The 25,022-nt window shown below is 36.7% G+C and overlaps 1 protein-coding gene across 3 annotated transcripts in view; it reads left to right on the forward strand.

Annotated features, from left to right (window-relative positions):
• The window catches only part of MATR3 (matrin 3), a 48,961-nt gene that overhangs the window by 14,334 nt on the left and 9,605 nt on the right, over positions 1-25,022 (forward strand). For 2 of the 3 annotated variants that reach the window (XM_024752198.1, XM_024752200.1), the window contains exons 1-9: positions 4,263-4,384; positions 15,465-16,552; positions 21,526-21,587; positions 22,678-22,719; positions 23,048-23,160; positions 23,411-23,463; positions 23,894-24,019; positions 24,528-24,653; positions 24,839-25,006. In XM_024752198.1, coding sequence (XP_024607966.1) covers positions 15,641-16,552; positions 21,526-21,587; positions 22,678-22,719; positions 23,048-23,160; positions 23,411-23,463; positions 23,894-24,019; positions 24,528-24,653; positions 24,839-25,006 — 1,602 coding nt within the window. In that variant the 5' untranslated portion in view covers positions 4,263-4,384; positions 15,465-15,640. Of the gene's footprint in view, positions 1-4,262; positions 4,385-15,464; positions 16,553-21,525; positions 21,588-22,677; positions 22,720-23,047; positions 23,161-23,410; positions 23,464-23,893; positions 24,020-24,527; positions 24,654-24,838; positions 25,007-25,022 lie in introns of those variants that run through there. The other variant, XM_024752199.1, reaches the window with a different exon arrangement.

Consider the following 25,022-nt stretch of genomic DNA (forward strand, 5'->3'; position numbering starts at 1 on the left):
TGCCAAGAGTTAATTTTTCTTTAATACAGTCCCTATAAACTAAGAGGTAAAAGCTTAACAACCCAATAGGTAATGGCAAAAGATATAAACAGTTAAGTGATGCTTAACCCTAGTTAATGCAAGTAAAATCCATAGCTTAAATTCCATTTTCCAGCAATCAGATTTACAAATAGAATTTGATGTTATCAAAGGAATAATTAGTTCCAACTAAAATTCCAATATTTATGTTTATTAGAACATAGTTATGCTCATTTATTGACCAATCATGGCTGCTTTTGCACAAGTGCAGAGTACTTCTGACAGACTATGGGCCTTGAAGCCTAAAATGCCATTTGACACTACAGAAATTTTGCCTGACCACTGCTCTAGAACAGCACTATATAATTTAAAGTTCTACAATGACAAATTTTCTCCAGACTGTCCACTAGTTAACTATAGATAGTAAGATTGAGAAAGTGAGTGTAGATTATGGCTGTTGTACAGCGACAGCATAGGTTTAGAAAATGAGAGGTTTATTTTAAACTGCACATAGACTTTGACATGTATAGGGTAATATGTACATAAACTTTTGATTTTTGGCCACACCATGTGGTGTGCAGGATCTTAGTTCCCCCACCAGGGATCGAACCCATGCTCACTGCAGTGGAAGTGCCGCATCCTAACCACTGGGCCTCCAGGGAGTTCCTGTACCTAAACTTTTTAATACTAATGCTTTGAATAGCAGAAAATGGGAATATAAGACTTGGGTGTGTCACCACATTTTAAACCACCTTAAAACTTAGTAGTTCAGGGGCTTCCCTGGTGGTGCAATGGTTAAGAATCCACCTGCCTATGCAGGGGACACGGGTTCAATCCCTGGTCTGGGAAGATAGATCACACCACAACTAGGGAAAGCATGCCCACAGCAACGAAGACCCAATGCAGCCAAAAACTTTTTTGGAAAAAAAAATCTACTAAAAAAAAACCCTTAGTAGTTCAAACAAGTATTAAAATTCTGTGGGTTAATTGGGCTCTGCTGGGTGGTTGTGTTGTTACACATGGATTTGTCTGGGGCTACTGCCATCTGGAGGCTTCACTTTGGCTGGCAGATGACACTGGCTGTCACCTGGGAGCTCAGCTGGGGCTGTTGACTGAAGCACCTCGATTCTTTTGATGTGGTCTCACAGCATGGCACTTGACTTCCAAGTGGATGAAAGTAGATCTTAAAATCACTTCTGTGTTCTATGTTAAAAGCCAATTACAGGGCCCTTACAGAGGGCAGGTAAGGGGGAAATTGATGCTACTGTTTCATAAGTGCGGAAAAGGATTATTTGTGGCAGTCTTTAATTCACAAGTGTATATGTGTGTGTGTGTGTATATAAATGTTTATGTTTATAGGAAATCCTTAAAATACACAAATGGTTGATAGTGGTTGCCTTTATGTAAAGGAGTAGTGGTTGGGGAAAACTCTTTGTTGTGTGCTTTGAATTTTATTATATGTATTCCTTATTCAAAAAAATTTTTTTAATTTATTCATTTATTTTTACCCTCACTGCTACATGGCTTGTGGGATCTCCCTGACCAGGGATCGAACCCAGCACCCCTGCAGTGGAAATGTGGAGTCCTAACCACTGGACCACCAGGGAATTCCCCCAAAACCCTTTTTTAAGCCCACTTCCCCTCCCTTGCCACTGCTAAAAAAAGAGCCACTGGTTAACAGTTTTCTGTTTTTAAATAGCCTAAAGTATTGAAATGGCCTGGTTCCAGGGCATTAAATCTATTTAAGAAGTAGATGGTGGACTGCCAGGAGATTCTGAGACCACAGCTTTGCTGAAGGCAATCCAATATAATGCTTTAAAGCTCTGGGTTTGGATTTATTTAGAACGGAGTTCAACTCCTGGCTACCTGACCTTAGGCAAGCTTTCTTAATCTCTTATGTAAAACAAGAGTAATGGTACTTTACTCTCAGAATTATAATGCATTATCAGCTACTTAGTGGTGTCAAAATATATGTCCTCAATCAATATGACTCTTCTGCTCAAAACTTTTTAAGGTATTCATTATTAGCTCAAATGTAGACTGTATCCTGGTGTTTAAAGCCTTATTTCAAACTTGTCACTTAGACATTTCAAAGTCTCAGCAGAAATACTTGCTTCGTAGCCTCTTTATCATCCCTGGTGTACCACACCCACTGCCAAGAAACCCAAATGTGAATAGAGCTCTTGATCCATCTCTTCTCATAGCCAGGCCCACCTTGAGGCCAGACTCCTTGTCCAATCTTGATCTGACTGGGATCCTCAAGAGCTGGTAATCTGTCTTATCCATCATTATATACCCACCCTTGTACACTGTCTTTCATGAAATTGGCATTTGATGACTGAAATCTTGTATCAGTTTGGTTTCCAATGTCTTTTTGCTGTTGACCCACTAAGCAGATCCTCAATAAATAATTACTCAATTGAAAAAGCCTGCCTTTCCTTCTTTGTACGACCACCAGATTGCATTAACAGCCTGTACAAAAGCATGGTTAAGTGCATATCTGAACTAAGCATGCATTCATGTTTCTGTCTCCAGAGAAGCAGAGCCTCTTTTTTTCATCTAAGATCTGGGGAGAACATAAAGTGAAGTCTTATCCAAAGTCAGTTGGAATCAAAGACTCAGAGTAGAAAGCAGATCTGGTTTCAAGTGAAGGAGGACCCAAGATTCACTGAACATATAGGATATCCCCAAATTTCATTCCAAAGTTAACTATTTAGTGGGCTTAAGCCTTACTTATTCAGGGGAACCCCAGTTCTTGATGTATTCTACCAAATGCCTTCTCAAAGCCTGTAGAAAATCATGCAACATAATGGAGATGTGGGATTACAGTTTCACTCTTCACAACGGCTATTTAAAAATATTCCTTCATGCAACTCTAGCCCTTTCCACAGATGGCTTAGTCACAGAAAATTGAAGTCACCTGACTATAATTCCTAATGAAAACTCCGCACCATCCTCTCCATACCGCCTGTTACAGTAAAGACGTCTCCTTTCTTCAGATCCCATCCTTTGAGTAGTGTCCAATATGAATTATCCCTTCTCCTGTTTTTTTTTCAACCAGTGCTTTCCTAAGATAACTCTTCTGCAAACATTTTAATTGTGCCCAAAATTCTCCCATAGTAAAACAAAAATCTTCCCCAACCCTGCTTTCTCCTCTCTTCATAGCCACTTTTTCTGCATTTGGTAGTTTCCCTCTTACAGCTTTCCATACACTCAGCACCTCCCCTCTGACTTCCTCTCCCACTTTACTGGAAGTCCAAGTTGCTAAATCTTTTGTAGATGTTTTTAGTCCTAGTCTTGACCTCTTGATAGCATTTGACCCTGTTGATCATTTTGGCCTTTAAGTACTCTGGCTGGGCTGTCAAGGCAGTACAATTTCTCTGCCTCCCGCCTCTTTGCTTTTTTCCCCTACCTCTACTCACTTGGTCTCTTTTGCCATTTAGCTCTACCTGATTGGTAAGATTTGCTTTTTGTCCCAAACGATCTCTTCAACATTCTACAGGTCTCTGCTCTTCTCCATCTTTTCTCCCTCCAATGTCTTCACAGTAGACCCAGAATGACTTTTCAAAGACACGAATCGGAGTTAGCATGCTCTAGATTTTAAATTTTTCAGGGCTATTAATCTGACTTGTAGTCACTGATTTACCTCAGGTGTCAGTTGACTGCCTGTCCCTCTGCGTTTAAACTTGAAACCCCAGGGGCCCTTTCCTCCGGCCTTATCTATACAATTTCTCAGGATTTCCACATGTGCTATATACTCCTTTGCTCATGGGGTACTTGAAGAGTGTTCTACATTCAAATTCACCAAATGGCTGCGGCGGTCTTTTCAATAGCTGTCTTTCTCCTCAATGACTCTGCATGAAATAGCTGAAATCAAAAACCACTCAAAATGGTGTCTGTCCCCACTTCGTGGCCCTAACTACGACCCCTCAGCAAATTATCAGATAATACCAGAGAGGATAGAAATTGGGTCTAGGCCAGGGATTCCTAGGACTCGCTTCTAACGCATACTCTTTTTAAGTTTTACACCCAGCAATATGGGGGGAGTCGAGAAAAATCCTTTATGGGGAATGGGACTCGAACTCGTAAGCTGCGGCTCTCCATTTCCCGCCATAAACGGGCTACAGGATTAGAGAACAACGACCGCCGCTGAGGGCGCGAGCGACGTGCGCGCGCTGAGTAGGGGGAGGGGCAGAAAGGGACCGAGGTGGGTGGGGGCGAACTCTCGCGAGAGTGGGTTTGTTCTTGGGCTGCAGCCGCTGCTGCCACCTCTTATAGCGCCGTTGCTGCGGGGGATTGTGGGAGCCTCAGCGTCCCGCTCGCTTGGAGAGAGGTGCCTCTCCTCTTCCCTCTCCCTCTCCTTAAGGTAGGCGAGAAGCGGGTAAGAATCGGGGTGGGGTGGCCGGGGGCTCTCTGCGTCCGCCGGGAGGAGGCAGCGACGGCGACAGGGGCCGCGGGGAGCCGGCGGCGCGCCTTTCTTGCTCGCTCCCGCTCGCCCGCTCTGCCTCCCTCCGCGCTGCGTATGTGAGCCGCCTGATCGGCGGCCGCCATGTTAGGAGCGCAGTGGCGGCGCAACCAGCCTTCTCGGGCGGCGGAGGTGAGCGGCCCCGGAGGGAGACACGCGGCCAGGCAAGGGCCCAGGGTGCGGCGGGAGAGTCGGGGGCGCAGAGGGCAGCCGATCGGCCGAGCTCCCTGCGTCCTGGGCTTGCTGTGGGCGGGGGCGGGACGACGAGCCCGTTACACGCGGACTGCAGCGCTGAGGGGAAGGGAGGAGCGCTCGAGGCCTGAGGGACCGACTAATCATAGGGGGCCTGCCGTTTGGGGAGGATAGTTAAGATAGGGCCTGCCCCAGATACATTTGCTTTTTTTTCCCTTTTGCGCCTGAAAATGTGTCCCAAAATGGAGGATTTCGTAGACTCTGAAAAGCTTAGCCGTTTGAGCGGCGTTTTTTTCCTGGTGTCGCGGCCTTCGCTCCTTTCCTCGCCCATCGTTTCATAGCGCCCCCTAAGACTCCCCTCCCCTGCCCACACACAGGCGCGCGCGATTTTAGCCGGCCCTCAGAAACAATTCCCCCCACCCGCCATCGCGTAAAAATGGCCGAAAAATGAAACGTTAACGCTTGTTTATCGTATTGCGTCGTGGATAAAGCCTTCTTCAGTGCGCTGCGAAGCAGATTTGTTGTTTAGAGAGTCACCTCACATTCCTTTTCCTCTTTATTAAAATACTATCAGTCTAGGGTTCTCCAGAGAGGATGGCGTGGTGTGGGGACCTTCCGGTTTCCAAACAAAGGGTTTAGAGTACACCCTGGTGTAGTCGCGGCATCGTTGTTCTTTTCGTTGCCGGCGCTGTGCCATGTTGTGTGTTCTACAGGGACTTTCCCCATTTACGGCGGAGCAATATCTCCTAGGTGTTTATCCAGCTCTGTGGCCCCATTCTGTGGCATAGGCTTATTGGATCAGTTACAGTTTTCCAGCCAGATATTTCTAGAACAGTTATGGCGATTCCGAAATTCTAGTCTTTGAAGCGCGCTGGAATAGTGTGCGAGTCGTTGATTTCCCAGGTCGTAGTCATGAGATTTTGCATTGATGCTGCGTTCTGCGTGTTGAACAGAGCTTGGTTTAATATTTTTAGATAGTCGACAAAACAGTTTTCTCCCAGGTAAATTTAAACAGCTGTACTCAGCGGGCAAAAATTATATTTTAGGCAATTTTCATACATGTTCAAAATAAAATTTCCTTTTAAAAAGCTAAATGGTTCAATCACCTACGGAGTCTCTCGACATAATTGTTTCACGTTAGTATTGTTGTGGAAATCAAGAAGGGGAGGACAGATTTTTGTTGCAAAAAACGCTGTGTGACTTTTACACTGAACTGAACTTAAAATTAAACACGATTGAAGTACTACATGAAGGTTCTTCTGGTTGGTCATGTAAATAAGACTTGGAAAAGAGATCGTTAGCCAGAAGCTTTGTGTTGAAAGTGCCTTAAATTGGCATTTCTTCCTTTTCACGTTATATGTTGATAACGTTAGCGTATGCTTTACCCAGAAAGGAAGTTTTCACATTATCATCTTTACACATCTCTTCAGCTTTGTGTAAGTGGAGTTGCTTTTACGTAGCATTTTGAGCTAATTAATTCAGAAGGATTTAACCACCCTTGACCTTAAAACATTGTGTATGTTAAAGGAGTCTTTAAACAAACTAATTCTACTAATGCTTTTAGGGACGTGTAAACGCCAAATATTATTACAAGTCAATGATATTTAAACAAACTTTAACAACTGAAGAATGCAAAGAAAATGTCTTACATAATTTAAGAAATAACAGGTAGTTCAAATTCCTAATTTTATAGAAGAGAGAATTAAACCCCAAGGAAGTTGTTATGTAGTTAACCAATGGCAGTGATGCCAGTGTGTTCTAGAACGCTTGCATTTTGATTGGATACTTGATTTAGGCTCTGCATGTTTTAATAAATAGGCTTAAAAATGGAAGAACTATACTTACAGGAAGTTATCCTGTAAATAAGGGAATAATGTGTCAAAGATTGGTGTACATAAATGTTAATGTTGGTTATTAAGCGTATTAAAAATCCAGAAGATAAAACACTTGGAGATCTACTAATTGTAGTGTGGCCATCAAGTGGTAATCTATACAGCTATTTAGAAGTGTTTTAAGAGGAGAGTAGTGATGGGAAAATTATAGTGGAATATAGTACTCATTGGGAAGAAGGTGTAATAAAACTCCACTAATACCAAATTTGATGATTTTTTTTGTTGTTTCAAGGAACGTGTAAATAAGCATAAAAATAGAGATATACCCAAAATTTTGGCTCTGGATGTTGGCATTGTGGGTCATTTGTATTTCCTTTTTTTTCTGAAATATCCACAAGACATTATACTTATTTTGTAATGAGGGAAAATGAAACATTTTTTGTAAATGCTAGAACTGCTGAAAAGACCAGAATCTCATGTTTTGTTTTTTTAGGATCTCATGTATTTTTGAGGGGAATTGAGATAGAAGTGAGCCAGCTTCTTGAAATCAAGTGCAGAGTGTTCAAAAGTGACAGAAACGCTTGTGTAAGATACCCTTGTTATTATGTGTGTACAGAGAAATCTGAAGGCATTCTTATGTAAAATTATTATTAGGACTAATAATTAGATTATGATATGAACTGCAGCCATTAGCTGTTTTTAAATGATCAAAACTAGAGAATTGGGTAATGGTCTGTTAGGTGGTGTTCTTAGCAGATCTTCTAATTAAAAGTCTGTGCTTTGTTTTTATATATCTCTCTTAGTTAGAATCGTATTAAAATTGTACCACACTATGACAACAGGTTCTAAGTATACTTGACTGACTTAAGGTTTGGGATGGACAATACTAAATTCATTGTGGGTAAGGTGGAAGGGTTGTAGACAGTGTAGTTTTGAAATTTTTTATATATGTGGTTATTCCAGGGTTAATTAACACTATCCAGGAAATTGCTTTAATTTAAAATTCCTAGGTATGTAGTGGGTCTTCTCATTGGACCATTAGGATCAAGGGTTGTGACATGCTTGTTAAAAGGTTTATAGGTAGAAAAGCTGTTTAGTGGATAAAGGTAGAGTAGAGAGAAGCCAGTGGATTGAGAGGACTTTGGATAGGTAGCCTTTAAAGTACTTTAGCTTTTGACTTACCCCAGGCGATATTGACGGTAAGCTTAAATATAAACTGTAATACAGTAGAAGTTATATGATAAATGCTGTGTTATCTTTCCTCACCTGAATATAATTTATTACTGTGGCAGGTCTGAATAGATGCAGTAACTTTGATGTGTTGCAGCCTCCATGTGATTTTCCAGTTGTAGGTCAAGCCCTAATGTCTGTATAAAAAAGGCTCAGGAGTTGCTGAAATTAAAATTTACATGAAGTAGCAATGAAAGTTTATGTACAATTCTTTTTAATTAAAATTTCTTTTAACTTAAAATTTTTAATTATTAAAGATTTTAAAACTATTCCAAAGATTAAGGCTAATTGATATAAAATACTTGGGTTTTTTCTGGAAACTTTTTTAAATAGCAAATCTCTGCCTGCCTTTTGTAGAGTACCAATAGCCTGTGGTTGTTGGTACCTGTCAGAACACGTTAGTAGGAAAACAGAGGGTTCCCATGGTGGTGGGGTGGGATAGGTCTTCCCAGCTCTTGCTGTTGGATATTCGGCTGGATAAGAAGAGCGGAGAGGGGGGAAATGCCTATAGTTGTCACAGTTAGCAGTAAATGCAAATATGGAAAGTAATCTGTTGATACTAGAGTCTCAGTAGGATCTTTTTTTTTTTTTTTTTTTTTTTTGCTTTACGCGGGCCTCTCACCGTTGTGGCCTCTCCCGTTGCGGAGCACAGGCTCCGGACGCGCAGGCCCAGCGGCCATGGCTCACGGGCCCAGCCGCTCCGCGGCATGTGGGATCTTCCCGGACCGGGGCACGAACCCGCGTCCCCTGCATCGGCAGGCGGACTCTCAACCACTGCGCCACCAGGGAAGCCCTCAGTAGGATCTTTGATTTGTAGTATCATAGATTGTTAATGAAATAGACAACTTTCTGGTCTTTAAAGGTGATGTGTGTGGTGGGTTTGTTTTTTTTTTTCTCTGTGGGAATTTCTAGGATATTAAACGTCTCCCTTTGGTATAGTCACTGAAAAAAGAGCTTATACCATATATGAAAGTTTAAAGTCAAGTGTTGGAACACCTGAATCACACAGTAGATGGGAAAGGAACAGTAATAGCAAAGAAATACAAACCTTTGTACTTAAAATATTCTTGGGACTTCCCTGGCGGTCCAGTGGTTAAGACTTCGCCTTCCAATGCAGGGGGTGCGGCTTCAATCCCTGGTGGGGGAGCTAAGATCCCACGTGCCCCCCCAGAGGCCAAAAAACCAAAACATAAGACAGAAGCAGTATTGTAACAAATTCAATAAGGACTTTAAAAATGGTTCACATCAAAAAGTAAAAAAAATTTTCTAGCTGTGAAAAGATGTGGAACAACAGAACAATTTTAATGCTTAGCTATGTTTCCTTCTGTGGGCTATGATATTCTGGGAAAGCAGAATGGACGAGGGAACTTTACACTTAAGCAGCAGGAAACCTAGAAATATTCATAACAGCCTTCTTGTTAATGACAGGAAATTGGAAACAGTCTAAATGTGCATCATCTGCAAAACAGATAAGTGTATGTGCCCTAATGGTATCTATATTGCAGTGAAAATGTAGATGTAATCCATGTGTAAATCAGTTTTAAAAAGTAAGCAATACATACATTTTAAGCCAATTTGTATAAAATTCAGAAATGCTAAATTAACACTGTTTAACAAGATATATGTCTATTAAGTGGTAAGACTTAAAAACAAGAGACTGCAGAAGGGGAGGAGGAATCACTGGAAATTGGTAGGTAGAAGGTATCTAAGGTTTCGTTAACGTTTCTAAACTTTGGTGTTTATACACACAGGTTTGTATAATGTATGATATAAAGGGGGTGGTGCTGGGCCTTAAGAGAATTACTAGTATTAAATGGAGAACGGAGAGACACATTCCAGCTAATAATTGTATTTGAGTGTGGACTTCATGTGGTAAGTAGTAGGGAGTTGTGTGTGTGTATGTGTGTGTTTATTTATTGGCTGCATTGGGTCTTCGTTGCTGTGTGCGGGCTTTCAGGGGCTACTCTTTGTTGCAGTGCGTGGGCTTCTCTCGCGCAGGCTCAGTAGTTGTTGCCTGCAGGCTTAGTTAGTCCGCAGCGCGAGTAGTATATTTTTGAAGAGAGTAAAATAATGAGTGATATTTTAGGAGGCTTATATTGAAACCTGTGAACATGGATCCAATACACGGATGCCATCAGGAGGGCAAGAGGACAGAGTATCTCCAGTAAGGTTATGGCAGAGGAGATAGAGAGTTATGGACTGCATTTCTGAAGGATGAGAAGGTAATTTAAAGGTAGATTGGAAATAGAGAATGTAGAGGGAAGAGGTTTAATTTGTTTACTTTCACTAGAATCCACTTCTCTTCTTCAGTCTTATTTGTCTAGGTTACTGCCAGCCTTTAAATCTGGTCTTTTAAAGCAGACTTCTGGTTCAGAAACAAAGTTCAGATTTTAAATCTGACTTTAAATAGAAAGGGATGAGACATGATAGTATAGTTGATATATGAAATAGCGCAGTGAAAGTGAAAGGTGTTTATGTCTCTGGGCCAGTCCTTTTACTTCTCATTTCTCATTGGTTGTGAGGAGCAGATTGCATAAAGTAAATGATCACTATGGTGCTTACCATGTACCAAGTCTTACGAAATGGGTGTTATTTTTATTCCCATTTTGCATATGAGGGAACAAACACAGAGATGTTAAGTAATTTGCCCAAGGTCACATAGCTACTTTGTAGTAGAACTGGGATTCAAATCCAGGCATTTGGGCTCTAAAAATCTCAGTTTATATCAAATCAGAGAGTTGTACAAATGTTTGTGGAAAGTAGGAGCAGTAGATCGTAAAGTTGTGAGTGGAGGGGGAAAGTTTTAAGAGTGCAGAATGGTGCCTTGAGAAAAACCACAAATTTTGCTTTTAAGTAGAGAGGAGAGTTAGCCAAGTTAGTGTCTTAGGTCAAATCAAGAGTCAAAATTGCCAGTTATATGGAATAATTTTCTTTCCTGTAGTATGAATTTACTTAATCAGTTTTCTCTATTGCTTAATCTGAAAATATTTAATGTCTAGTTGATAAAGTCACTAGGAAAAACATTTAAACCTAGGAAAAAGAAAAATGTTCCAAGTCTGAATAAAAGGAATCCTTTCTGTGGATTACCGTGAAGATTTCTATTTTAGCAGATGAAGGTACTGTGTTAGCCTAAGGATCAAGAAGTTGAATCCAGGTCTGTGATTGGATTAACACCGACAGTCTTAAAGCATTTAAAAATAATACTTGTTTTTCAGCCTTCCCGGGCACGACACTTTATATGGTTCTATCTTTATTGTGTGATGAGGCACATACTGCTTTATACAAAACTGAAATTAATAGAGCTGGATAAGCAACAAGGATATTACCTTGTAATAACTTATAGTGGAGTATAATATGCAAAAATAGTGAATCACTATGCTGTACACCTGAAACTAATATAGTATTGTAAATCAACTATACTTCAATTTAAAAAAGAATCTGGGACAGTATTTCCTAGGGGGTTTACTATTTAAATTAATTAGTAGTTTGTTTTTTTTAAAAAACCTTGTAAGTCACTTAAAGGCATGCCATACTGAAGTGAGATTATGGCACTGAAGAACACAGACTAAAATATAAGTTTTTAAAGTGGCTCAAGCTCAATATATAAAGTTGAATAGTTCCTCAGATAACAATCTTTTTTAAAAATCAAACCCTTAAATGAAACACAAGTTATAAACATATATTGGGAAAACATATAGTGACATAAGCTAATGGGAAAATGAAAATTTACTTAACACTCTAAAATGGAAACTATGTTGATAAGTTATTTATAAAGCCATTATAAATTTAATAAATGAGAAACTTTAAGGAGTAATTAACCTAACCCTGTATTTTAATTGGAAATGAGTCAGTTGCTTGCTTTAAAAGTTCTGACCAGAGTAGTCAATGCTTTAAATTACTAATAGTGAACTGTCCCTGCCATCTGTTGGTGAAATGGTTAGGACATTTTTACTGTATTGGTATTGTTGGTTGCTACGTGTATTTGGCATATTTTCGCATGAATAAGTTAAATCACAAGGGTGTTTGACCTTGATAGAACGTGGAAAATCTGAAAATTTCTTAACACCCTTTTGTGTTTTTAATTCAGATGGGGAAAATACTGCAAGAAACTATTGTTTTTTGGCTGTTGTGTGTTAAATTTTTATGTGAGATTAAAGGGTTATTATAAGTGGATATTTCTTTCCTGAACATCTCTATAAGCCTTTATGATTATACCATCTTAAAATTAGTTGTTTTGGGGCTTCCCTGGTGGCGCAGTGGTTGCAAGTCCGCCTGACGATGCAGGGCCCGTGAGCCATGGCCGCTGAGCCTGCGCGTCCGGAGCCTGTGCTCCGCAACGGGAGAGGCCACAACAGTGAGAGGCCCGTGTACAGCAAAAAAAAAAAAAAAATTTGTTTTTAAGAAGTGATTATTTCACACAATTGAAAGCATAAAGATCCATATGATGGTATTAGATACCTTTAAAACAGCATTTTTAAATTTAGAAGCTGAAGATTTTTTTCTATAATGTCTTTTAAAGAACTAAAGTCTGCTTATGGTCATTTCACTTCCTGCTAAATAACCCTTTGAAAGAATGAATATGTAATAGGACTAACAGGTAATCTTTATTTTACATAGGAAATAAAAATATGAAACAACTTTGTTTTCTCCATGAACTTTCTGGATGTGTTAAGCTTTCATTTGTTTTCTGAAATATTTTAGTTTTCCATTTCTTTTAATTGTTGAAGAAAATAAATCCAATAAAGAGTATCAGATAGTATTCATGGAATGTGGAGGTTGAATATTATTAACTGAAGCTTATTTCTTAGCCATACATACAGATACTTGTTCATCTGTTGAAGGTGAAGCTAACATCTTTAGTAGCACTTATATCATGAACTAGGTTTAAGTTCCAGGTTAATAATTTAGAATTGTGTATTAAAATGAGATTTAAATCTGTTCATTGAGAATTTGAATATCAGATTGTAGTTAAATGGCATTTGTAAAGCAAGCCTAATTAGTCGTTCTTTTTCTGATGTTTCCTGGTTGGGGGTGGGGTGGAGGTACTTTCTCTTTTGGAAGTGAAAGATTCTGCATTAATGGGCATTTAGAATTTATTGTATAAAGAATTTAAATGGGTAAATTGGATTTTGATATTACATTCTAGGTTAGTTATCTCAAAGGAATTATTTTCAAGCTTTATTAATCTCTATGAAAAGGCAACTTTATAATGATGGGGGGAAAATACAGTAAAAGAAGCTAATCTTTTTTAAAAATCTTGGTAACTTAGTAAACCTCTCAGTATTGTGCTAACTTTCATAGGCAGTAGGTCTTGCTTAAAGGAGCCTTTTAAAGTGACTTGTTCGTCTTATGTTCACCATTGACTGAAGATCTAAAGGAACTTTTTGTAAATGTTCTTGCACCAGTGCTGTCTTGTCTGATTTCTCTTAATTTCTTTGTTCTAATAAAAGATTTTTAAGAACTTTGTTTCAATCAAAAGTCTGACTTAAGTTCTTTTTCAGTAATGCTACTCTCATGTCTTTGTGTGGGACTGCATTTTAAGTTGAAGCTGAGCATTTTAAGTTGAAACTCTGAGTCACAAAACTATTGTTATTCTTAAGAATTACAAGTTGTCATGGGATTTACATAGTTTGTCTTGCCCTTTTTCTTAGTTTTTCTGACATCCATTTTCTGTTTGTCTTAAGGTTATCACCTTTTACCTTTACTTCTCTTAACTTTCCTTTTTGCAGATCCACCATTTTCATATATGCTACAAAGAAAAATAATTCTGTAATGCAACAATCATTTATTTCCCTTAAAATATGATCAATTAAAATATTTACATACGATCATAATGCTGCAGTATAATTTCCCTAAGGGAAAGAATAGTTCTTTCAAAAGACTGGCTTTTCAATAATACAAAGCTTTGCCTCTCAAATGAAGGGCAAAGCTGCAATTAATAGTAACCTCTATACATTGAATTTTTGATTTTGAAAAACCCTCTTAATGGTATTGATTTCTTTTTTTAAAAAACAAAGTATACATGAAAACTTAGAGGGTCCTACCAATGTTTACACAATATTTCAACCGGCATTCTGTATGGCATTTAAAAGTCATATCAAACAAACCTTCATCCAATGATGTACACTTAGTCTTGTCTTTATTAATCTTAAGGCCTAAGTAGTTTACATAATGGATCTCATCTAGAACTAGTTTCTTTAGTGTCTTCTCAAATTCGTCTTTCTTGGTGTGCAAAAACATCTTCTGTACTTCCAGTCACCTCTGATAGCATTTCTATGTCTTTTTAACTTTGTTACATCTTTTTGTAAAATCTAAAGTCTTGCCTGCAACTTTTTTTTATACTTCTTCTACCACTGTTTTCATCCAGTGTTTCCTTACTTTAATCTGTCATTGGTGGAATTGGTCCCATAATAGACTTGTAACTATTGAATATTGCCTGGTTTTTACATTAATAAAGTTTAATATTTTAAACTAACAGTACTTAGGGGTATGGGTGATGAAATGTATAAAAGTTAACTGAGCAATGCCTCCTAGTAGAATTATGTAGCAAACAATTTAAGACTTATAAACCTCTGTGTGTAATTGTGATTATAAAATTGTTTCATCTAGGACATTTATTGTGTATATCGTTTAACTGGTACTTTATGAGCTCACACAAATGCTTTCCAAATTCTTATGTAACAATTTCTGAGGTAAAATAACAATATAAGAAGGAAAATGAAAATAATTTCATTATTTTCACGTCTTGGAGGAAACACATCTTGGAGGATCGCATTCAGAATTTAAATTTTCAAGGTGATTGGGCTATTCTTGTGAAAGAATCTATGTTTACAGAAATCTGTGTAAGCAAGATCTCATTTTCATTTTCACCTTTTTTTGAGCTCTAGGGGTGCTGTGGCCCTGAGCATTAAGTGAATGTCGATGGCTGCTACCTTGGGGAGTTTCACTTCTTTAAATCACCTATACTTCCTGTACCTGGGTTTTTTCTTGGGAGGTCTCCTGTTTCTGTACTGAGCATATTTAGTTCTCCTTACCTTTTAAGACTAGAGATGAAATAAGCAACTGCCTGATACAGGATGGACAGTAAGAAGGCAGTTAATTGTTTGGCTTAAATTTGTGCAGAAATCCTTAAACTGTAGGAAGTCACTTATTTTTCTTCACATCTGTCTTTACCTCAATTTGATTTTGCTGCATAAAGGTCTCAACTGTTGTGTTTGATCTTAGATCTTATACTAGGTACTTGACACCTAAGCTTCGTTTACTTGTGATTTTACTTGGTTCTTTCTGATAGTGTTAATAGGTCTCATTTTCTAAAACAGAATACAACTGATTCATCTTTGACTTGCTGACCTTGATTTTTTGTTTTTAGTCTTCTGGAACTTAAGCATCATACTATAGGGTGTATTTTTATTCTTCTAAAAGAAGAGACCCATCTATATTTTTATTGAAATTTTGATGTATTCAGACATCTAACCCTTCAATTGAAATGTTTTTAAATTCAGTATGAAATTCCCTTTAATAGTTAAACTTTAGCATGAAAGACTACTTTTTAAATATCTATATGCAGGCTCTGCATACATCTGAAATCTGTTTAAGTTATGTAATTCCTTGTAAGTTTGAGATCTTAAATGTTTTTTTTTTAATCAACATGATGCATAAGTTTTTTTTCTAAAAAAACGGCATCTACTTAAAGGGATTTATGACTAAAATTGCTTATTTTTCTACAGAGTTGTCTGCTGGTTCTCAGCTTGAAGAAGATTCTACAGTCATTATTGATCCTTTTTCTTGGCGTTACCATTTTTTGAAGCAAAGTTAACCTAGTTTTCTAGTTTGAGCTTTCTTTTTGGCCATCTTCTAAAAATTTTTTTTTTAATCTATAAACTAGACAAGAGATAGTTCTACAATGTCCAAGTCATTCCAGCAGTCATCTCTCGGTAGGGACTCGCAGGGTCATGGGCGTGACCTGTCTGCAGCAGGAATAGGCCTTCTTGCTGCTGCTACCCAGTCTTTAAGTATGCCAGCATCTCTTGGAAGGATGAACCAGGGTACTGCACGCCTTGCTAGTTTAATGAATCTTGGAATGAGTTCTTCATTGAATCAACAAGGAGCTCATAGTGCACTGTCTTCTGCTAGTACTTCTTCCCATAATTTGCAGTCTATATTTAACATTGGAAGTAGAGGTCCGCTCCCTTTGTCTTCTCAACACCGTGGAGATGCAGACCAGGCCAGTAACATTTTGGCCAGCTTTGGTCTGTCTGCTAGAGACTTAGATGAACTGAGTCGTTATCCAGAGGACAAGATTACTCCTGAGAACTTGCCCCAAATCCTTCTACAGCTTAAAAGGAGGAGAACTGAAGAAGGCCCTACATTGAGTTATGGTAGAGATGGCAGATCTGCTACACGGGAGCCACCATACAGAGTACCTAGGGACGATTGGGAAGAAAAAAGGCACTTTAGAAGAGATAGTTTTGATGATCGTGGTCCTAGTCTCAACCCAGTGCTTGATTATGACCATGGAAGTCGTTCTCAAGAATCTGGTTATTATGACAGAATGGATTATGAAGATGACAGATTAAGAGATGGAGAAAGGTGTAGGGATGATTCTTTTTTTGGTGAGACCTCGCATAACTATCATAAATTTGACAGTGAGTATGAGAGAATGGGACGTGGTCCTGGCCCCTTACAAGAGAGATCTCTCTTTGAGAAAAAGAGGGGCGCTCCTCCAAGTAGCAATATTGAAGACTTCCATGGACTCTTACCGAAGGGTTATCCCCATCTGTGCTCTATATGTGATTTGCCAGTTCATTCTAATAAGGTGAGTTAATGCAACAGATACTTCTAATTTCTTTTACGTTGTAGTGCCTATTCTGTATTTACCTATATCTTTTACTCTAATTCTGTAGTCTGGTGACATTGAGTTGATCAAGAATTTTTATACTTTTGAGAACACTTACTTTATTTCGAAGGTAATTGTTTTTGAGCATTTTAAACCAGGGCTTTACATTAATACAATCTGCCTAGATTACTTCTGGCCACAAAGCTGTCATCCACTGGGATTATCTTGTTGGTTTTTGGCATCAATATGTTCTTCTTAATCGTATATTTAAGCAGGTTTTTTGTCTGCTTTGTTGAATTGTTTTAAGTATATATATATATTTTTGTTTTTGGTTTTTTTGCAGTCAATGTGCTCTGCTATTCAGGATGCTAGATAATCAGCTCTCCATCTGTCTTAATTACTGATTCGTATGTAGTAAAGATGTATTCTTGAACAATTCTCTTTTTTTCCTTATCTGTGGCTACAGGGAAAGAGTTAATGTAGAGCCCTGGTGTTTGTTTCAGTATATTTCATATTTTAGATTAGTTCATTCTTCCTTTTTTAATTTCCCTTTAACACAAACTCTCATGCTATAACTGAAATTTTTTCATCATTTTTTTTCTCCTTTTCCACAACTTTCTTAAACATACTTCAAAACTCACTTTTTATTATCCCATATTGCATCTATCCCTTTAGAGACTTGGGAAAATCAGCTACTGCAGTATCCTGCTCTGTGTTCCTCATAAGCATGTTCTTTTTCCGACTTAGGCTTAGACTTCTGGTATAGTCATTTGAGGAAAAAAAAAATCGAATTCTCCTTTGCTTTAATTATCACATCTGGCAAAATGGGAACTTTTTCAAAATGTCCTTTTAAATATATTGTCTTTTCTCTTTCAACGTTTTCAATGCTAATCATTCGCACTGGTTTTTTCCCCCCAAAATACAGTGCAGTTGACTTAAGGTCAACATTATAGCACTCCACTAGCTCGATCTGTAATCTGACCATCCATTTTTCCTGATGTGCTGTACTTAACTGGAACATGTTGCTGCCATGAAACTGATTTGATGGTTACTGTTACAGGGTTTTTTCTTCACATTAACATTTGGAAGGGTCATTTTCTTTTCATATCTATCCCTTTTAAATGCATTTTTAAGTGAGTGTTGATTTTTGAGCAAACTATATCATATAGGTCATTAGAGATTTTGTTTTTAATCTTTTTAAAAGTATTACCAATCAATCCCTTTTCTGTGTTTGGATCTCAATATTTTTGTCTCAGATAAGTAAGAGAAGAAACTTCTTATATTATTTGAATTTACAGAGTACTTTGAAAAATATCTTTAAGAATAATTCTTAGCTAAATATCTGTATGTATTCCTTATAATACAAAAATCTTTTGAAATAATGCATCAATAATTTAAGTATACAGGGGATATTTTAATCTTTAATCCATGTCAAAATAAATTAACTTCAAATGCTAAATTTACGTTCATAGATTAATTTTCATTTAAGACAGAACCACAAACTCATAAAATTAGGGAATTTTTCTTTTTCAGATTGGTTTTCCTTTTTCAGATTTGTTGGATACACTAAGTATATCATGGAATTTAGTTTTTGTTCGGTACCAAGCTTCAAGTTTTAGGTCTGGTATGAATTGATTTAATGAAAAAGTCCATTAAACTTTGGTGACTCAAAATATTTTGTTACTTCTTGCCTGTTCGCAGAAATGGCAATACGAGAAATATTCGCAGGTTCTCTAAACTCTAAGGAAGATAGCTAGTTACAGTGTCTCAAAGTGATTGTAAGGGACTTAAAATCTTTGCTACTGGAGTCATCATAAATCAAAAGCTGTTGTTGGAAGTCTCCTTTTCCTGACTTTGAGCAGTCATTTAACCTTGCTGCTTACACATGGGAAAACAATTCAGTAAATAAACACAAAAGAAAACCAAGAAGGACTTTAATCAGAAAAAAAGTTTCCATTTTTATATATGATTATACTTTTCTCTCCAAATGTTGTTACCTTCTAGTTGCTTAACAGTTATATTAATAAATAATGATAGTAAATGGACCTAAATTGACAAAAGAATATATTTGAAACTTTGAATTCAAGAGTAAGACACCTTACCTAGTGCAAGAGGTACTTTTAACCTGTAAAAATGCATGTACCCTAGCTAGTTTGGGTATTTTATCACAAATTTAGAAACAGTTAAGAATTACTTTAGAGGCCCTTTGATTGTTTGGTTTACAAAATTTATGGTATTTGTAAATTGTACCAATTTTAAGAAGTTTTAGCACCTGGATTCTCTTAATGTATTTTAGTTTCCTTAACATAGCTAATGTTTTCTGGATATCTTCATTATGGAAAAAATACTCACTTTTAGTAGGGATCTTTTTAATTTATAGCTGATGTAGAATCAATGAGTTTAGAGAAAGTAGATAATGAAAATTTTTTTAACATTTAATCCTGCTCTCTGGTATTGCTGCATAACTTGGAAAATCTGTTCTTTTCACTTAGTAGTAACGTTAAATAGCCTACATGATCAAAACTTCTTCTTACTATGAAATAAGAAACTTTTAGGTGAGAAACATCTAATTTGTCATCATTATTTTTGATATTTTAAGTAACTTTCAGTGATGGTGTTGCTTTTATTTCTTTCTAGGTCATTGTAGAACATCAAGTTGCTTTTCTACACAGCCTCAAACTTGCCTCAAAATTCCTTTCACTTAAAGAAAACTGGCCACTACAGCCCTTTCACTGTCTTGTCACTTGAGTTCATATTTTCCTTTCAGTATTCTAGAAGCCCTTAAGTTATTCTTTATTCTGCCATTCCACATGTGCTTCTCCAAATTATCTTTTCTTTATATAATTTAGGTATCTCAGTGACATCAAGGTGAATGTAGTTTTTCCTGCAGAACTTCTGAATTCAAAAAGTGAATCCTTACTCTTTATTAATCTGATGTGAGAGTTACCTCCATGTAGAATCCAAGGATATAGGTTTTTTAAAAAACCTTTTGGCTCTTAATCCTCACCTTAGACCAAACAGTAAAAGATCAGGTATGGTAGTGCAGATTAGTAATGGGTGGGTTTGGGAGATATATAACTGATTCTTTGATCTTGGCTTTCCTTCTAGTACTTTGTAAGACCAGCCATACTTTCACAAGTTTGAACCTTTAAAGATCATGGGGGATTGGATATAAATAACTTCTGGTCAACTAGATATCCTTTCCATCTCCTATTAATTAGAAGCATGCCTAATAGGGTAACTTTTGCTCCTCTCCCAACACACTACTTCTCAAGGATATTTTAAATCTGAATATTTTTCGTTAAGAAAATTCTAAGTTAACGTATTTGTTTAATCCCGCTTCTGAATTTTGTGAACTTCACCTATGGCGCCTCTTGGTTACAGCCATTTTTAAAGTGGCCTCCAACAAGTCGATGGTCTGTTGCTTTGCAAGTAGAAATGTTTTATATCCCAAATATCTGGTTGTAGAGCCAGCTGGAGAGATCTCTTCCAGTTCCTTACTTATTAGCCATTATTTTAAAAAGACAATCCAGCTTTGAGAGATAGTTCCCCAAGTTCTTAGAAGTACCATTCTGTTTGAATGTGTTCCATTTTACCTCTTTCACAGTTCTGGTTAATTTTAGTAGGGCATAGAAATGTGTGTAAACTCTCAAAATGTAAGTTAGTTTTTAAAAATTAGATCCCATTTATAAAGTAACTTTTTGAAAAGTTTCAGAATGGTGTCTCTTGTAATTTGGTTCCTTATTTTAGTTCAGCTGTGAGACTCCCTTTTTAAAACATTGCCTGACCATGTTTTATATTCCAAATATAATGTATTAGGTAGTGTGGGTGTTGGAAAAGTTGCCTTATTTTGTGGGGATTTGTGAAACAATAATACTTGTAAAGTGGGAAGTGTAAAACAAGATAGCTTTCTTTATAAGCAATGTAATAATAGTTGCTTTTCTTTCTTTCTAAAATTTTTTTATTATTAGCACTTCCTATGTGCCTGGCAATGTTCTGATAAACAGGTTACCTTTATTAATTCATTACTTTTCACAAAATCCTAGGAGAATATTGAATCACAGTGAATTTAAATAACTTACACGAAGGATTCACATCTAGTAAGTGGCACCTTGGGAATTAAATGTAGGCAGTCTGGCAGCAAAGCCTACTTTTCCTAACTTTCTTATATTGCCTAAAATGTTAATCATTTACATGTGAATTTTTAACTAAAGAAAGGAAAGTTTATTTGCATAAAATAGGAAAAAATTAATCCCTTCAAATTTAAAATAATCACACAGGAGCAAATACTGAAGAAATAAAATGTTTTCCTCCCTAAAATTTAGAAATGGACACTCCTAAAATTTGCTTCTCTGATTTTGGGAAGTATAATGGGAGCTTAGTTTTTTGATAAATGGGAGCATTTTCTAGAAAAGTCACTCCTGTTGAATCAACTTAGTTTTTTATGGCTGTAGTACACTTGCAACATACCTCAAAGGCTGGATGAAATTAAAGATACTATTTTTAACTAATTATTCACATTTATAGTATATATTTTCTAAAGTGATATAAGCATGGATATTTTTATCATATTTAGAGTTCTATAAAAGCAATTCTAATGGTACGTAAATAAAATTCAGTTTCATCCACAGCAGAAATTAATATGCCTGCTGATCTCAAGGTCAGTTACTACTCTTGATCTTTATTAACTCTATATCTTTTCCCTGTCAGGTCTGTTAGTATATTAACCAAGTTATCCAGTTTTTCCAAGAATGTGCATGGCGTATTTGAGGGCAGGATCAAGCTACAAGGATTCAGAGAAATGGTTTTAAATTAATTCAGTGTGATTAGTGAATGGGCAGGTGTTTGTTCTGCTTATACTATGTATAGATTAACATCCTAGATTTTGAATGGTTCAAATGAAAAAACCTTAGTTTTATTTTTGTTAATTCTGCTAATTTACTTTGCTACAGGAGTGGAGTCAACATATCAATGGAGCAAGTCACAGTCGTCGATGCCAGCTTCTTCTTGAAATGTAGGAGTTTGAAATACCTTTAAAGCATCCTTATCGTGAATCAGAAACACCCATTGATTGCTTTGGGGAGTTCACCGTTTACTTGTAATATCCACATTGTTATTATTGCATAGTTGATACTGTCCCAGGCAATGCCAATTACAAACAAAATGTTTAGATCTGGAATTGTATATGGGATGTTAGATGCAGTGGTAGTGGTACTTTGTTATTTAATATTATTTCTAGGGTTAATAAACGTTTGTTCTTTTATACAAATTGAAAGAATTAATAGACAAAGATAGCCTTTGGTACATAGAACAAGTTCATAAGAGCATTTGCAGTAACAGTAATACGTGCTCTAAGAATATAGAAGATGTGGAAAGGGGGGAAATTACTAGAAGTTACAAGTTAGTTTTCAAGCAGAACCCTTCAGGATGTATTTTTTGCTTTTGAGATACTTTTGATTCTGAGTTTAAGCTGCTAGAATGAAATTGAATTCCTAAAGAATCTCCCTGCCTAAATAGCACATGATACCCATTGTTCACTGAAGTGGCCATTTTCACGTATGCTATGCTCTGTTGGGGCTGTCCTTTCTGTCTAGTGCCACAAGTCAGCTCTGCTCTTGGTATTTAATATTGGAGAAAGAAAATCTGTGGTCAGTCTTTGTTTCCCTATGTAATCCACATTTCCAGTCCCTCATGCACCACTTTTCCTCTTTGTGAATTAACAAATATAGGGAATTCCCTAGCGGCCCAGTGGTTAGGACTACACACAATTTCACTGCCAAGGGCCCGGGTTCAGTCTCTGGTTGGGGATACAAGCCATGTGGCATGGCCCAAAAAAACCAAATACAGGAGTATTTTAATTGCAACATACATTACCTACATTTTCAGGCAATACAGAACAAGTTTATTCTCCATTTGGATTAATTTGAAACTCTGAAATTTTCCTTTGGAAATATCTACATGTCATGTTTTTAAACTGTAATATTTCTAACACTTAGACTCTGTATAACTTTACTAATGAATAATCTCTATTTTAAAGGCCAAACGAGGCTACTTAGTGAATAGGACAGTTTTATTTTAAAGTTAATTTTCTGGTCTTTTTAAAGCTACCCAGAATGGAATCCTGACAATGATACAGGACACACAATGTAAGTTAAATTTTTTAAGCTATTGTTTGTAAAGGAGATCAATGTAAGGAATTCAGGTTAAACTTTTCAACATTTCATAAACAATATTTTCTTAATTTCTTTATTGAATATGAGAGTTTGGTAAAAGTCACTGTGGGTGAAAGAATTTCTAGAAACTATCTTATGTAGTAATTTTTATTTTACTGTTATAGATTTTTCCTTAGTTACTTCATACATAAATGCCCCCAAAGATTGGAATCATAGTCATACAAATGTTTTAGCAGTAAATCTTAGTTATTTCTGATGGACTTTATCATGCTTTATATTTTATGTTTTCACATTATACTAGGGGTGATCCATTCATGTTGCAGCAATCTACAAACCCAGCACCAGGAATTCTGGGACCTCCGCCTCCCTCATTTCATCTTGGGGGACCAGCAGTTGGACCAAGAGGAAATCTGGGTGATTATAAAATTCATGTTACCTTTCCCTAAGAGCTTTTATCATAAAAATTAAATGCAGTGATGTTAGGCAGAAGTGTCATATAACTGTAACTCAGAAATAACATTGCATGAGAAGACATGTGGTACTCATATGATATTTGTAATATCCTTCATTTGTGTTTGAAAAATGTCTGTTTTTCAATTAAAATAGCCTGGTAGCGCAAGTATATTTATTACAAGACTGAAAAATATACTTTTTCCCTATAAAGGTGCTGGAAATGGAAACCTGCAAGGACCAAGACACATGCAAAAGGGCAGAGTGGTCAGTAATAAAGCTCTTGCTTTTACTGTTTTAGCTATTCGGGGGAATGTGATTTGACTTGAATCCTTGCTAATTGAATTTGTGTCATAGTCTTTATTAGGAAGATTGCTTTAGTTTGAAAATCATCAGGCTTTTATATATGACTTTGATAAGAATTAAAACTTTGTTTTCCTATGTCCATAGTCTAGAGATCTCACCTTGATTCAAAGTTAAGAACTTTGCTATCTAATTATTATGTACAAGGTAGTCAATTTAAATATCAGTGCAGATACTGTTTTCTGGAACTTTGAGATTTGCCCCAGTGACATATTTTTAAATATTTAGTTTTTTCCGGTTGGCTGTAGATTATAAAAGTTTTAATATACATAACCTGTTTCGTATTGCTTCTAAAGAGACTTGTTTACTAACTTGATTTTTTCCTAATGGATAGGAAACTAGCCGAGTTGTTCACATCATGGATTTCCAGCGAGGGAAAAACTTGAGATATCAACTATTACAGCTGGTGGAACCATTTGGAGTTATTTCAAATCATCTGATTCTAAATAAAATTAATGAGGTATGAGTTAAGTGTAGTATTTATTGATCACTAAAATATTACCTAAGGGGATTACATAGTTTTGTGTTAGAGCTTAAATCATCAATATGGAATGTAATATAGAGCAAAGGGCCAATAGTTGAACTAATCTGTAATAAATTCTAGTACTAATGGATTATTAGTAACTTTATAAATTGTGATTCTTAAGCAGTAACATTGTCATTATTACACTGCAGCTACTATAAGGGCTATATAAGAATAATTATTTGGAAAACCATTTCAAACTTTTACCCAAATGGCACCGAATTATTTCAGATTCAGTAGGCATAATAAATGATAGTTTTAGTATCATGACGGTAATAAAATCTGAGGTGATCGTTAATAAATAGCAAATTAGCAATGCTGGGTTTCTTGTTTTGCTTTTAGATTCTTGAAAATGCTTTCTATTTAATGATTAAATATTTTTGGAAAGACTTGGGCAGTGTGGAATTTGGTTGGTTTGGGGAAATAATTTTTTTTGCCATTTTAGGCATTTATTGAAATGGCAACCACAGAAGATGCCCAGGCTGCAGTGGATTATTACACAACTACACCAGCATTAGTATTTGGCAAGCCAGTGAGAGTTCATTTATCCCAGAAGTATAAAAGAATAAAGGTAATATCTGTTTTTCCAGATTTGTATTACCAACCATTTGATACATCATTTTAATATTTACTAACTTACAGATATTTTAAATTGTTGCTAATATCTAGGATAATCTTAAGTATTAACTAATAATTACGGCATACCTACCAACGTTTGACTCCCCCTCCCTCTCTTTTTTTTCCCATTTATTAAAGAAACCTGAAGGGAAGCCAGACCAGAAGTTTGATCAAAAACAAGAGCTTGGACGTGTGATACATCTCAGCAATTTACCTCATTCTGGCTATTCTGACAGTGCTGTCCTCAAGCTTGCTGAGCCTTATGGGAAAATTAAGAATTATATACTGATGAGGATGAAAAGTCAGGTAATATACATGTTGA

This window comes from Neophocaena asiaeorientalis, unplaced genomic scaffold (genome assembly GCF_003031525.2).
Source record: "Neophocaena asiaeorientalis asiaeorientalis breed wild unplaced genomic scaffold, Neophocaena_asiaeorientalis_V1.1 scaffold204, whole genome shotgun sequence".
Lineage (NCBI taxonomy): Eukaryota > Metazoa > Chordata > Mammalia > Artiodactyla > Phocoenidae > Neophocaena > Neophocaena asiaeorientalis.